Source organism: Mandrillus leucophaeus, unplaced genomic scaffold, assembly GCF_000951045.1.
Source record: "Mandrillus leucophaeus isolate KB7577 unplaced genomic scaffold, Mleu.le_1.0 Scaffold404, whole genome shotgun sequence".
Lineage (NCBI taxonomy): Eukaryota > Metazoa > Chordata > Mammalia > Primates > Cercopithecidae > Mandrillus > Mandrillus leucophaeus.
Window position 1 is genome coordinate 319596 of NW_012104299.1, and position 14738 is coordinate 334333.

At 42.3% G+C, this 14738-nt stretch overlaps 1 protein-coding gene across 1 annotated transcript in view; it reads right to left on the reverse strand.

Moving 5' to 3' along the window:
- Positions 1 to 14738, reverse strand: part of PRKCA (protein kinase C, alpha) — a 329541-nt gene that overhangs the window by 180326 nt on the left and 134477 nt on the right. The window contains exon 3 of the mRNA XM_011992150.1: positions 141 to 252. Coding sequence (XP_011847540.1) covers positions 141 to 252 — 112 coding nt within the window. The remainder of the gene's footprint in view (positions 1 to 140; positions 253 to 14738) is intronic.

Genomic DNA, 14738 nt, shown 5'->3' on the forward strand with positions numbered 1-14738 from the left:
TTGTCAGTCTGGTATATATCTGAACTAATTCTCTCTATTGAAGAGTTGGTGTTGAAAAGTTACTGAGCCCTCCTTGCTCAGCAAACCCTGAACATGAGCTACAGAGCCTCGCTATGAACTGGAAAAGAAAACTTACTTACTGTCACATTTCATCCCTTGGTGGATAAGTCCATACAGCAGGGACCCACAGTGATCGCAGAAGGTGGGGCTTCCGTAAGTGTGGATTTTGAACTTGTGCTTGCTCCTGGGGTCCTGGGAGGAGAAGAAGCACAGTGCTCATTTTAGTCATGAAAGGACCACGTTTTTAGATTAAGCCAAGCTCAGGCCCCACCACTCCCCAATTTAAATAATTAAATATAACTTAAATTTATATAATTAAATGTAAATTTAATTTATATAATTAAATATAATTTAATTTATAAATATAAATATTAATTTAAATATAAATTAAATTTATATTTAATAAATATCTAAAATAGTTACTGGTTTGTTTCTTTTTTTTGAGATGGAGTCTTGCTCGTCTCCCAGGCTGGAGTGCAGTGGCACGATCTCAGCTTATCGCAACCTCTGCCTCCCAGGTTCAAGCGATTCTCCTGCCTCAGCCTCCAGAGTAGCTGGGATTACAGGCACCCGCCACGATGCGGGTATTTTTGTACTTTTAGTAGAGATGGGGTTTCACCATGTTGGCCAGGCTGGTCTTGAACTCCTGACCTCAGGTGATCCACCAGCCTTGGCCTCCCAAAGTGCTGCGTAAGCCACTGCATCTGGCCTGCATCGTGTTTTACATAATGAATACCTATGTTTCCTCTCTTTATGGGGTGAAATTTGCACATACCACGGTTTCCACCAAAGCTATTACTTCTGGAGCTATGGTCACCAAAGCCCTTGGGGACCAGTAGAGTGTTTTAAACAACTTGGCATCTCGGTCTTCCCAGTGCCTAGCACAGGCTGGGGCACAAGTAGACACAACATTGGTGTGTTTTTGAAGCTGAAGAGGAAAAACCCTAAATGGATCATTCCGAAGATCTCCTCTTGGACAGGGTATCCAGAAATACAATACACTGTGAAACCAGATCTACATCCAAACTGACAGGTACATTTTCTTGCTTCTGCACCATCTCCAAAGTATTTTATGCTTTTTATAGGGAAACTCAGCATGGTCAGATGAAAATTGGAAAGGCACTGACATTACGCTTCCCCAGAGCCCACTGCAATTTCATTACCTTCTCTTGCATACCACATAGAGCACCGAAGGTGCAACCAGACATCTTTTTTCTTTAGATTTTTAAGCTTTTGTTCCTCAACTCACAGATTATGGATAGGGGAGGAAAATTATATACAGAAGACCATCGTGGTTAAAGAGCATAGACTCTGGAGTCACTGCCTGGGTTCAGGTTCCAGCTCTGCTACTTCCCAGAGGCATGGCCTTGGGTGAATTACTTATCCTTTCTGCCTCATCTGTAAGCTGAGAAATTAACAGCATCTGTCTTCTGTGGTTACTATAAATAAGGACAAAACGAGTCAGTCTTTGTAAAATGCTTAGAAGAGTGCCGTATCACAGGGTAGGTGGGTACCACGCAGGTAGAGCAGACAAGCACCTCTGCTTCTGGGGCCTCTGCTTATTTTTTTATTTATTCAATTTTATTACTTTTTTTTTTGAGACGGAGTCTTGCTTTGTCACCCAGGCTGGAGTGCTGTGGCACAATCTCGGCTCACTGCAACCTCTGCCTCCCAGGTTCAAGCGATTCTCCTGCCTCAGTCTCCCGAGTAGCTGGGATTACAGGTGCCTGCCACCACCCCTAGCTAATTTTTTTATTTTTAAGATTTTTTTTTATTTTTAGTAGAGACGGGGTTTCACCATGTTACTCAGGCTGGTCTCAAACTCCTGACTTCAGGTGATCCACTTGCCTTGGCCTCCCAAAGTGCTAGGATTACAGGTGTGCGCCACCGTGCCCGGCCTCCTCTGTTTATTAATATATAAAAGTAGGCTGGGCATGGTGGCTCACACCTGTAATCTCAGCACTTTGGGAGACCGAGGCAGGCAGATCACCTGAGATCAGTAGTCTGAGACCAGTCTGGTCAACATGGTGATACCTTGTCTCTACTAAAAATACAAGAATTACCCAGGCATGGTGGCACGTGCCTGTAATCCCAGCTACTTGGAAGGTTGGGGTAGGAGAATCGCTTGAGCCCAGGAGGTGGAGGTTGCAGTGAGCTGAGATTGTGCCACTGCACTCCAGCCTGGGTGACAGAGCGAGCCTCCATCTCAAAAAATAAGTAAATAGTAGAGCTCCGAGCTTCTACTCAGATGATCCATTTGTCTACCATCCAAGTACTAACCAGACCCCACCCTGCTTAGCTTTCGATCAGGCCTGTACAGGGTGGTATGGCCATAGACTCAGCTGTTCTATTGGAACTACAAAAACAATTTCATACTCAACATGTACCTATCAGGACTCATTCCTGTTAAGTTCTTCCTCTTGAATCACTCTTTGTGGCCTAAGCAACTGTAAAGGCAGAGTGGCCATCTACTGAATTAAGCAAGACCTTAGAAAAGCAGGGTTTGGGGCAGGGCAAGAGATCCAGAGATCTACTGTAGACATGCCAAGCTTGAATTACCCTTTCTCCCAGGGTTTCTGTAATGCAAAGTGACACAAAGTAGAATATTCTTGGCTGCTGACTTTCTGAGGGCCTTGGTGCTGGTGATTTCGGGGAATTCCAAAGGTGATTCTGACTATAAGATAATTCACCTTTTGGTTGACTATGGAACCTAAAGCCTAAGCCACATACATGCCAAAGGCTTGTTATGACTACTTTTCTTTTTTTTTTTTTTTTTGAGATGGAGTCTTGCTCTGTCACCCAGGCTGGAGTGCAGTGGTGCAATCTTGGCTCACTGTAAGCTCACCTCCCGGGTTCATGCCATTCTCCAGCCTCAGCCTCCCGAGTAGCTGGGACTACAGGTGCCCACTACCATGGCCGGCTAATTCTTGGTATTTTCAGCGGAGATGGGGTTTCACTGTGTTAGCCAGGATGGTCTCGATCTGCTGACCTCGTGATCCGCCCGCCTCGGCCTCCCAAAGTGCTGGGATTACAGGTGTGAGCCACGCCCGGCCTATGACTACTTTTTAAAGATTTGAGAATTCTGAAATAGTTCAATCATACAGAGAAGTATAAAGAATAGTAAACCCCTCGTGTCTGCACCACCCAGAACTTATAAAAGTGAGCATTTTTCCCTAGTTTTTAATGTGAAATTATCCTCGTTTTACAGAGATGTTAGTGACCTTCCCAAAATCACATGGTTGATGAACATCAGAATTCAGATTTTTTTTATATGAAATGGTTTACACATTTGCATGTCATCCTTGCACAGGAACAATGCTCATCTTTGTTTCACTCCAAGTTTTGTATTTGTGCTGCTTAAGAGAGCACAGACCTACGATGTGACCAACATTGGATTCCCATCCCAAGAGCTTTTGGAGATCTACTCAGAATGAGGATCTGGCTCTCAATATCTTTACAACAAATTTTTATATTTGCAACACTTTTTTTTTTTTTTTTTTTGGAAACAAGTCCACCACCTGTTTTTGTAAATAAAATTTTATTGGAAAAAAGCCATGCCCCTTTATTTACATATTTTCTTTGGCTACAATGGCAGAGTTGAATAATTATGACAGAGACTGTGTGGGCCACAAAATCTAAAATATTTACTATTGGGGCCCTTTTAGGAAAAGTTTGCCAAGCCCTGCTTTAAGACAGGGGTTTTCAAAGCATGGTTCCCACACAGCATCACATCACCTGGAACTTGTTAGAAAGGTATAGTATTTAGTCCTTTCCCAGACCAACGAAGTCAGAAACTCTGGGGGTGGGGCCTCCCAGTCTGTGTTTGAGCAGATCCTGCCAGTGATCCTCGTGTCGGCGGACTCACTAACGACTGGAAAACTACTGCTCTAGAAGGTCATTCAACAAATATTTAGTAAGTGTGTCACAGGTGCGAGGTGAGTACCTAGCACCTCTATGTGCAGATGATTAATGATATCCTTGAGGCGGGTCAGTAGTTTACCTCCTAAATGTCTCTCTCAGGGTATGAAAAATCAGCATCTTCCTTGACAGCTTATTTCTTCTGGAAAGTAGTAGTTGGGTCTATGGTATGAAGTATGACCTTAGATTTCCACCATTAGAGAAGCCCACCAATTTTCCCAGGATTCCATGACATCAGGAAGAATGTTCAGCGAGTAAGCTGGTGCCAGCACCAATTAAAAGTACCTGTGTTGACAGGAAAGGTTGTGTCCTACAGTGCAGAGGGCACAGAAGATGCCAGGGGAAACGAAGGAACCAGTTTTCCCTGCAGAAACGAGTCATCAACAAATGGCACTAAATAAATAAGGAATGGCAGCTTGCACGGAGCCCTTAGGAGTATGTGCGTGCCAGGCAGCCCCAGGGTGGTTGTCATACCAGTTGGTTGTCACATAGATCTCCATTGACGTGGCACACAGGCAACTCACTTTTCAGGAAAACCTAAGGCTTACTCATGCAACAGCCATATGGCACCTTCAGGATCTCACCGTTTGGAGGTGTAGGAAGAGAGGAAACCATCACTTCCACCTCCTGCCTAAGTCTGGAGAACCGGCAAGTCTTGGTGTCGTCACACCCCAAAATTATGTGTGGCCAAAGATCCTGCCTATGAATTACAACAATGACAGTAATAATAATAGGACCAGCTGTTTGTTGATCAGCAAGTGTGCACAGGTGCTTTACAATAACCAAGATCTTTGTTTAGAACAAGAGATTCTCCTATGAGAAGATCACTGAGCAGGACTGTGGAGACCTGTGTTCTGACCCTAGTCCCGGCACAAACTTTTACTTTGGAAAAGTCACGTCATTTATTTATAAAGCAGAAAGAAAATCAATCTGCCCATGTCATGGGCAAGGGGTGACACTCAACTTAGGGAATATAAGAGAAAGGCTTTGCAACCTTAAAATCCCAAGACATATATAAGCAATTATTATTATTATTACATTATCCATAGGAGCAAACTTCAAGGTGCCCAGGGTTTCCCCAAAATACTTTAGTGACTTGGGCCTGGATGGGGAGGAACAGGGCAGCGAATCACCCTCAGGCTTCAGAGGTGGTCAGAGTGAAGGCCAAGCTGGCAGAAGTTAAGGGACTTCCTCCTAGTTTCTGCATTCCCGACTTCTGCACCCCAAGCCTGGACTTTCAAGCCAGTCCTCTTGGCAAACGCCCGGAGTGGTGTTTTGTGAAACCGTCTGCTAACTCAAACCACCTCTTGCACCGTCTCAATTATATGGATGATGCCATTTCTGGCACTGCAGCAATGGGATGCAGGAGCATGGAAACTCTTTTCCAGTCTAATTAATCTCACCTAGTCTGACAAAAGAAACCACAGTGTTAGCGACAGAGCTGTGAGTCATGAAGATCTGCAGAGAGCAACGCGTCCTAAAAACTCCCCAGGCTCGCTATGCTTCTATCAATAACCTCTAAATAGTGATGCATTTTACTTCTTTGGGCCCTGATTTCCTCATTTGGAGCCTAAACGTATTGGGTGGGATCAGTATTTTTTAAATGTCAGGTGGTACCTAAGGATGCTGAGGATGGAGGCAGGAGAAGGCAGAAGAGGGAGACCACTGCTAAAATTAAAGTTGAAAACAACTGGACTAGATCATCTCTTTAATTCTTCTTTTTTTTTTAAGCTATTTAATTTGAAATAATTTAAGACTCACAAGAATTTGCAAAAATAGTACAGACTGTTCCTGCATACTCTTCATCCAGCTTCCCCAGTGATAACATCTTACATAACCACGGCACATTTGCAGAACCAGGACAATGCTACAATACCACTAACTAAACCACAGAGTTTAGGGTTTCTTCAGATTTTACACGCATAATTCCAATGCAAGAGCATTTACTGTACTACACATGCATTTAATATACCGTTTACTGAGTAGGGAATACAGTAATATTGGCTGGTGAAATACACTAACTCAAGTAGAACAGCACCAAAGGAACATCTGTTAGTTCTTCATTAAATATATAACCCGCCGGATCTCATGTTAAGGAGTCGTGGGAGGATGAGTCTAAAGATTTATGTGAAAAGCAGAATTAGGATGCTTTTCTCTAAGTCATGGAAACACACTGCTGTTTCCAAACCTTTCTGACCCGTTTTTCAAAACAAAATCATTTCAAGGCACAGTCTGAATGAGAGCTCAGGCAGCGTGTGGCGCCGGCCCGGGCCACGAGGGATTGAAAGGTGGGTAAGGCTTGTGGCTGCCAGGTGATGCCTGTGACCTGGATGGACGGACAAGGTGGACACCACAACACCAGGGCACAAGCTGCCCCCACTGGCCCGAGAGTAGGTCTCCTGATAGCTGCCAAATTCCTCAAATTCATCATGCAAATGATCAGAGCAGCCTCAGGATCCTTTCCTGTATCTATAAACCTGGACATCTGATCTTTCTCCTCGGGGAGTTCCAGGTGGCACCCTGGCGTCTCTCATCTGTGTCTTCATTTTGGCTGCTGCCTCCACCTGCCAGGACTCTACCTGCCGAAACACCTGAAAAGTCAATATGAAAGTCTCCTTCCTCCTCCAGGAAGTCTCTCCAGATGTCAATACCAGTCACAATTTCCCTCCTTCATCTGACCTTCCAGAGCATTTTATTTCTGTCTTTTGCATACCGCTTAACACATTCTGCCACTTACGATAATTATGATTCTGTCTACCTCCCTTTTAATTTTTCATCATTTATCTCTCACCTCCCCCACAGAGAGGACTGACATGACAGTCTAGCAGAGAGGAAAGAGAGGTCTTAAAGGATGCTGCCGAACTGAGGATTAATGTTAAGTATTAACTTTATCTCTGAGCTTCCTGGAAACCAAGGTAAAAAGGGGAAAGCGACATTACTAGGTTCCTCTTGAACTGCAAAACTACCTGCATGTAGAAGTCTGTCTTGGTATCCTCTGAAATCATTTTATCCCCTACATGGGAGACCTTCAGTAAATGTGTATGAAAGCAACTACTAAATCCTTAACGAAGCACACTGTGCACCAAAGGGCTGTAGATAGAGTCATCCCACAGATAAGTTACAGCAAGTCTGGCTACACTTAGGGCCACAAAGAAATGTCTGGTGCACACCAGCTTCACTATTACCAAGTTAATAATATTTTCCTTTTTAGTGAAATACACGCTCATCTTTCTTTTTAGTTCTCCAGGAACTGGCAGCCTCTCATTAAGTGAAGTGTGAAACCTGCTGTCATATGTCACAAGCCTGACATTATATTATAACGAAAGAGGAAAAAATACAGCTCAGATACTTCTGTCATATATGTGGTTGGGAGAAAAAAAATGAAGGCTTTCAGCTAATCACTTTTCATAGGCACAAATAAAGTCTAACCCACAAATCTAAATCTAGACCTCTTAGAAAAAAAAACAAAACAAAAGTGAAAAATTCAAATTCTGTTGGAAGCATCCACTGGCCTGTTTCTCATTTCTTAGTTTTATAATATAGCAACTTAATTAGTCTTCCTTGGAAACATTTCTCAACATTTCTACCAAGATTTTTCAAAGTCTCTCTTTATCACCATCATCATTACCACTATCATTTGCAATTTGTTAAAATAAACACATGGATCTACACTGTGCAGAATTTGGATGCTGACCGGGCTTTACATTTCCTAGATGCATTCTTGTTGTGTCTATAGCCATCTGGAAGGCATATTCTAGGTAAGTTTGCAAATGCAGTAGTCGAGGCTGGAGATTAATCCAGCTATGTGCAGTATGAAATCTCTAGAGGAGTTAATGCTCCCTTCACACCAGGAGGAGGACAACCAGTGATGTTTTTTGATGAGGATGTTCATATTTGAATTGACATCACTGCACATGTGCTTTTAATGCAATGAGTAAAATAATGGCAGGGTTTTGGTTAGAGGTCATCCTGGCTTGAATTTTCTACCCATATTTGAATGCCTTCAAAATGCCCTACAGGTTTCTCTTGAAGGACCAAACTGTCTGTCATTGAGGGCTGGAGGTTCAGGCTTTAAGGGTTTCGGGAAAAGACTGTTTCTAACCAACAGAAGCTCTGCGGTGCAACTTCCTCCAGCAGCCAGAGTAGTATGGCTCCTTGAAGCTGTTCTCCTCTAGGTACCAGGGAAGATTCTCTGTTGTCACCATCTGATGTGTTCTGATGAATCATGCTTGTAAGCCAAGCTTGGGTCTAAATGTCATCCACATGCTGACTATATGAGAAACACCTAAAACACTGCTTCGCGGGCAAATCCAGCATCGTTACTGCGATCTTAAATTTCTTAAGAAATTTAGGGAATTACGAAGCAGTTTTTTTTTTTGTTTAAACTCTATGATATAAAAAAAGACCTATTTAAAAATTTTTTGGTTAACATGAGAGTATTACCAAAACCAGGTCATGCGATCAGGGTGGTTGCATGTAACTTGGAGACCACTGTAATTATTACATTGTGTATCATGTACTCAGCAAGGCGGCCACGCCCCTCTCAGGCTGCTGAGACTGCCTGGCCCACTCTCCATTTGGACTTAGGATCGCCCTCGGTCTCTGACCATACCGGTCTTGTTGGATGTTTCCTTTTCTAAGAAAGCACGAGAGAAATTCCATTTTTGGTGACGCTCATTAATTTTTGATCTGCAATGTAACACTTCAGTTTATTCTGGTGAATAATACTCATCTATACAGTTGGATGAACCTGTCAAACCAGGTTTTGCTAGTAGGTTTCTTATGAGTCCTTTGCTCAGCTATGCAAGATGCTGTAATCATTCAATGGGAAGCAATAAATTATTTTAAAAATTCTAGATAAATCTTTAACAGCGAGGCAATGGCTAAATAAACTGTAATATATTTATACTATGGAATACTCCATGGCAGTTAAATCAAATGAGCTAGATCTTTCTGTAAAATCATGGACAGATCTCTAAGATATATTATCTAGTGAAAACAGCAAGCCACAACACAAGACATAAAATATAATGACTTTTATGTAAAAAACAGAAACAAGCATTTTGCAAGGATCGTTTGGGCTCAGGAGTTCAAGACTAGCTGGGGCAACATAACGAGACCTCATCTCTACTTAAAAAAAAAAAAATCACCTGGGGGTAGTGACCTATGCCTTTAGTCCCAGCTACTCAGGAGGCTGAGGTGGGAGGATTGCTTGGGCCCAGGAGGTCAAGGTTGCAGTAAGCCCTGATCATGCCACTGCATTCCAGCCTGGGTGATAGAGCGAGACCCTGCCTCAAGAAAAAAAAAAGGCCCCTCCTCTGAACAGTAAGACAGCTTTTTTCTAAATTGATAAATAAGTAAATGACTCCGGGAAAGTGTGGGGACAGATTAGGTTCAGAGATGAAAGTAAAAGGAGACTTTTAATATTACCTGAAAAAATTTAAGTTAAAAAATAAATCCATACATCATCTAAGTAATCCAAATTATCATGAAGTCCAGCTGAATACACTGGCTATATTTTGGCTGCTTCATGAGACTCCATTGCAGGGAAAGCCTAGTGTGCTAGAGGAACTGGGGCGCAACCACCTCATCTCACTACAAAGGGGCTTTGTTTGCAGTTGCTCTACCAATCTGCAGGAGAAGGTGTCTATGTGAAGGCGCTATGAAGATATTTAATACCACAAGTCATCAATACAAGTTAACTCTTAATGAAAAGCTATTATTACGACCATCTTCCTATTTCATAATATACCTTATACATTAACATCTTAAGACATTGTTTTGTGTCCGGTTTTGCTCCATCATCAATCAACTTTAAACAAATTTATTTTTAACTTTTGTGGGTACACAGGTGTATATATTTATGGGGTACATGTCATGTTTGATAAGGCATGCAATGTGAAATAAGCACATCATGGAGAAGGGGTATCCATCCCCTCAAACATTCTTCCATTGAGTTACAATCCAAACAAGCTCCTTGAGTTATTTTAAAATATACAGTTATTATTGATTATAGTCACCCTGCACAACTTTTAAATTTCAAATACCTTTGATGGTTTCATATGGAATTCCGAATTAAAAAAAGATAAGCTAGGTGCAGTGGCACATGCTTGTGGTCCCAGCTATGTGGGAGGCTGAGGCAGGAGGATTGCTTGAGCCCAGGTGTTCGAGGCTGTAATGCGCCATGATGATGCCTGTAAACAGCCACTGCACTTCAGCCTGGGCAACATAGTGAGACCCTGTCTCTAAAGTAATAGTAATAAAAATAAGATGTTTAAAATGTGTAAGTATTCAAATCACAAACCCTAAACATAACTCATTTAAAAATAAGGTTATTTCCTAGGTACCTATCAATTTCTTCATTTTGCCTAAAAAAAATTATTTACTGTGCACCCACTATGCTCCAGGTGGTGTGCCCACTATGTGAAGACTCCAGGTGTGGCTCAGGTCCTACCTAACTTGGAAGAGACTAGGTTATACTGTTAACAAATCACTTCTAACTTTCAGTGGCTTCCCACAACAAAAATTTCTCTCACTCTTCACTTAGGGACTTAAGCAGCCACTATCTAGGATACATGCAATCTCACAGCAGAGGAAAAAGAGAAATGGCAGAGTACTCGACGGCTCATAGATCTCCTGCATGGAAATGGTGTCATCATTTCCGTTTGCATGTCACTGGCCAAAGCAAGGCACATGGCCAATCTGGAAGTCAACAGGGCAGGGTGTAATATCCTCCCCAGAAGGGGACAACAAATATTTTAAACAATAATACAATCTACAATGGCCCTCAGAAAGCTTAGTATCTATGGCCGTTTTATATTATTTGGTAAAGAACCACAGGATGGGTTAGGACTTCAAACTTTGAAAGCTTGTCAGTTGGAGTTCAACTGAAAATAGTTTCAAGTTGGTGATGCTCAATGAAACCGTCCACCTTGTAGATATAATTTTAGCTTAGCAACAAAGCAATACCAAACAACCTCAAAATCTCATTGGCCTAGGTTTATTTCTCACTCATGTTATCTCTCAGTAGCTACAGGGCAGGAACACCTGTCTACTTATTCCAGCATCTAGGGATGAAGGAACAACTGCTATTTGGGACACGCCGTTCTCACGGCAGAGGAAAGGAAAAGCAAGAGGTGAAACTGAACGACAGTCTGTCAGTGCTTCTTGCAAGTGGCTAAACTTCACCCCCTTGGGCCAAGACTGACCCTAGGTCAGAGATGCTCTGCATCCAGGGAAGGGCTACAAGCCACACAGCAACAGGTAGGACCTATGGTCATCGGAGAGGTAAGGGAACAAATAGTGGGGGACAATAATACAATATTCCACAGATATTCCTGTATGTCTTTCTCTACCCTATCTACTTAGTATTTAAGCACATACTTAAACTATATACTTAAATCATGTTTTTGTTCCAGTTTTTGTTTCAAGGATAAATCATTATTTTTCTTTTTCCTATTGTCATCCTGATTCCTCTAAGGAAAAAGTCATTCAAATATTACATTTCTTTGCCCATTCAACTGGGGGTACTGACTACTTTAACTAGCTTTATGGCAACTCTGAGAATAGTAATCTTTTCAGGAATAGCTCACATTTTTTAAAAATGTCACTTAAAAAATTTATTTTGAAATAGTTTTAGACTCACAAATTGTAAAAATAGTGCTGAGAGTTCCCATGGACCCTCCACCAGCTTACTCCAATAACAGCATTGTACATAATCATAGCACATGATCAAAACCTGCTATGAACAGAGTGTATATGGATTTCACATGTGCTCATTGTATAGGAGGGTATGTGTGTGCAGTTCTGTGAAATTTTATCACATTCATATTCATGACACAGAACTTCTCCATCTCTACAAAGAAGCTCCCCCATGCCACCCCCTTTATAGTCATACCCTCCCCCCCAACCCCTGACAACCACTGATTTATCCCCTATTAAAATTTGATACCCTTTTTTTTAAGCACCAAATAATGTTTATGCTAATTACAGACTTGGTGAGTTCCAATACCATAGTTGGAAAGGAACATAAAATAGGAATACAAGAAGCATCTAAATTATGCAAACCTCTGCCAGCCCTGTACAAAGTGATATGTCTCCCACAAGAATTCATGGCCAAGTCTGTACAGCTATCTGAGAACAAATCAGAGATAAACAAAAACATACTTATTCAAGAGCCTGCAAGATCCCATCCTTTTCACTTAATTTAGTAAAAACAGGATCAGGTCATTGTGTGAGGTACCGTCTGTTATCCTGTGATGATGTGGACCGAATTTTGAAGCCTACTCTTTGGTAGTAGGGAGCTAATATGCCTGGGATTCTGCACTCTTTTTTTGTCATGAACTTGGAATAGTATAACATTATTTGCCAGAGGGCTGATTTTTATGCCCCACTGTAACGTCGTAAGATTCCCCAGCAGCTGGTATTTGTTCATCTATTAAACACACAGAGGAGGCAGAAGGTGTAACTATGTCTTTCTCTTTTTTTTTTTTTTTTTAGACGGAGTCTGGCTCTCTCGTCCAGGCTGGAGTGCAGTGGCCGGATCTCAGCTCACTGCAAGCTCCGACTCCCGGGTTTACGCCATTCTTCTGCCTCAGCCTCCCGAGTAGCTGGGACTACAGGCGCCCGCCACCTCGCCTGGCTAGTTTTTGTATTTTTTAGTAGAGACGGGGTTTCACCGTGTTAGCCAGGATGGTCTCGATCTCCTGACCTCGTGATCCGCCCGTCTCGGCCTCCCAAAGTGCTGGGATTACAGGCTTGAGCCACCGCGCCCGGCCACTATGTCTTTCTCTTGACTACAAAGTCCAAATGGGCCAGACTCTCTCTTTAGGGACCTCTGACCTTCACCCTGACTCCTCATTACTTCCAGTAGATATTTCCCAAGCAGCAGCCCCTCTTACCCATGTCAAGAGAAATTTTATTTATTTGCTTTGTTTTTGAGACAGAGTTTCACTCTTGTTGCCCAGGCTGGAGGGCAATGGCACAATCTTGGTTCACCACAACCTCCGCCTCCCAGGTCTAAGCGATTCTCCTGACTCAGCCTCCTGAGTAGCTGGGATTACAGGCATGCGCCAACACGCCTGGCTAATTTTTTTGTATTTTTAGTAGAGATGGGGTTTCTCCATGTGGTCAGGCTGGTCTTGTAGGTTTGAGTTCAACTGAAAATAGTTTCAAGTTGGTGATGCCCAATGAAACCGTCCACCTTGCAAAATACCTCAGGTGATCCACCCACCTCAGTCTCCCAAAGCACTGGGATTACAGGTGTGAGCCACAGCGCCCAGCCAATTTTATTTATTGATGTTCAATGATCTTTTTGGTTATAACATCACTTTAAAAAACAAAATGTGTAGTTTATGGCAAAATATTATTCTACTAATTTGTTACTAATTTTCTATTGTTTAGGTCAAATGTTCTTTTAAGTGGGTAAAAACATATTTGTTCTAACAAAATTAGAAAAGGTAGTTAAGTAGAAAGAAGTATATACACATTAACATTTTGGTAGATTTCATTCAAGAAAGATAAGAGAGTGAGAAAGAGGGAGAGAGAGAGGCTGCTCTGTAGCTTTAAAGAAAATCTACCAGTTTACGTTAAACATTTTTCCTTGTCATTAAATATAAATCAGCGTCACATCTTACAGTATATTCCATCATACATTCACACTCTAACTGATTTAATCAACCCCCGATTCCTAAACATTCAGGTGACTTTTTCACTGTTATGAATAACACGACCATGAGCAGCTATAAGCACACACTGTCCAAGCGTCTTATCAGTTCCCCAGGATAAAAGCCAGAAGTAGAAACCTTGAGCCAAAGAGGTGAACATAAAATATTAAAAGCAAAAGCTATCCATCGAGAGGCAGAGGTCTGTTTTTGATCAAGCTGCTGTGGTTGTGCTGGACGCTTGCGGAGCCTGCTGGAATAAGCTTGCCAGTAACCAGTTTTACACCTTAGCTAAAAAGTGGTATGTTAACTCTTGATTTTTCTCCATATTTGTTAGGCTTGGGCATTTGGCCGCGCATGAGTTAGGTGCCCCCACCAACCCCATCTGCTCAGTGACTGCTCAGACCCTCCACAAATTGATGGTTGAGGTTTTCTTCTCTCCAATTGCAGCCAGCCATTCTCTCCTCAAAGATGCACTTGATCTTGTACTGATGCCCCTTCATTCCTTTTCTAAAACCAGGGATTGAGAAACTGCGACTGTTCAGTTTTTTTGGGAGGGGGGTGGACACTGAATTTCCAACCATGCGTTAGTTCAGGAGGGCTGGTAGGAAGCCATAAAACAGGAGAAACTGACAGACAGAACACTCACACACACTCACACGTAGTTCTAGACTGCTACTGGCCTCTTTAGCACTAGTTTTACAAGGATCCACTGGTTTTTTTTTTTTTAATACTTTAAGTTCTAGGGCACATGTGCACAATGTGCAGGTTTGTTACATATATATACACGTGCCATGTTGGTGTGCTGCACCCATTAACTCATCATTTACATTAGGTATATCTCCTAATGCTATCCTTCCCCCCTCCCCCCTCCCCACAATAGGACCCGGTGTGTGATGTCCCCCTTCCTGTGTCCAAGTGATCTCATTGTTCAATTCCCACCTATGAGTGAGAACATGTGGTGTTTGGTTTTCTGTTCTTGCGATAGTTTGCTGAGAGTGGTGGTTTCCAGCTACATCCATGTCCCTACAAAGGACACGAACTCAACCTTTTTTATGGCTGCATAGTATTCCATGGTATATATGTGCCACATTATCT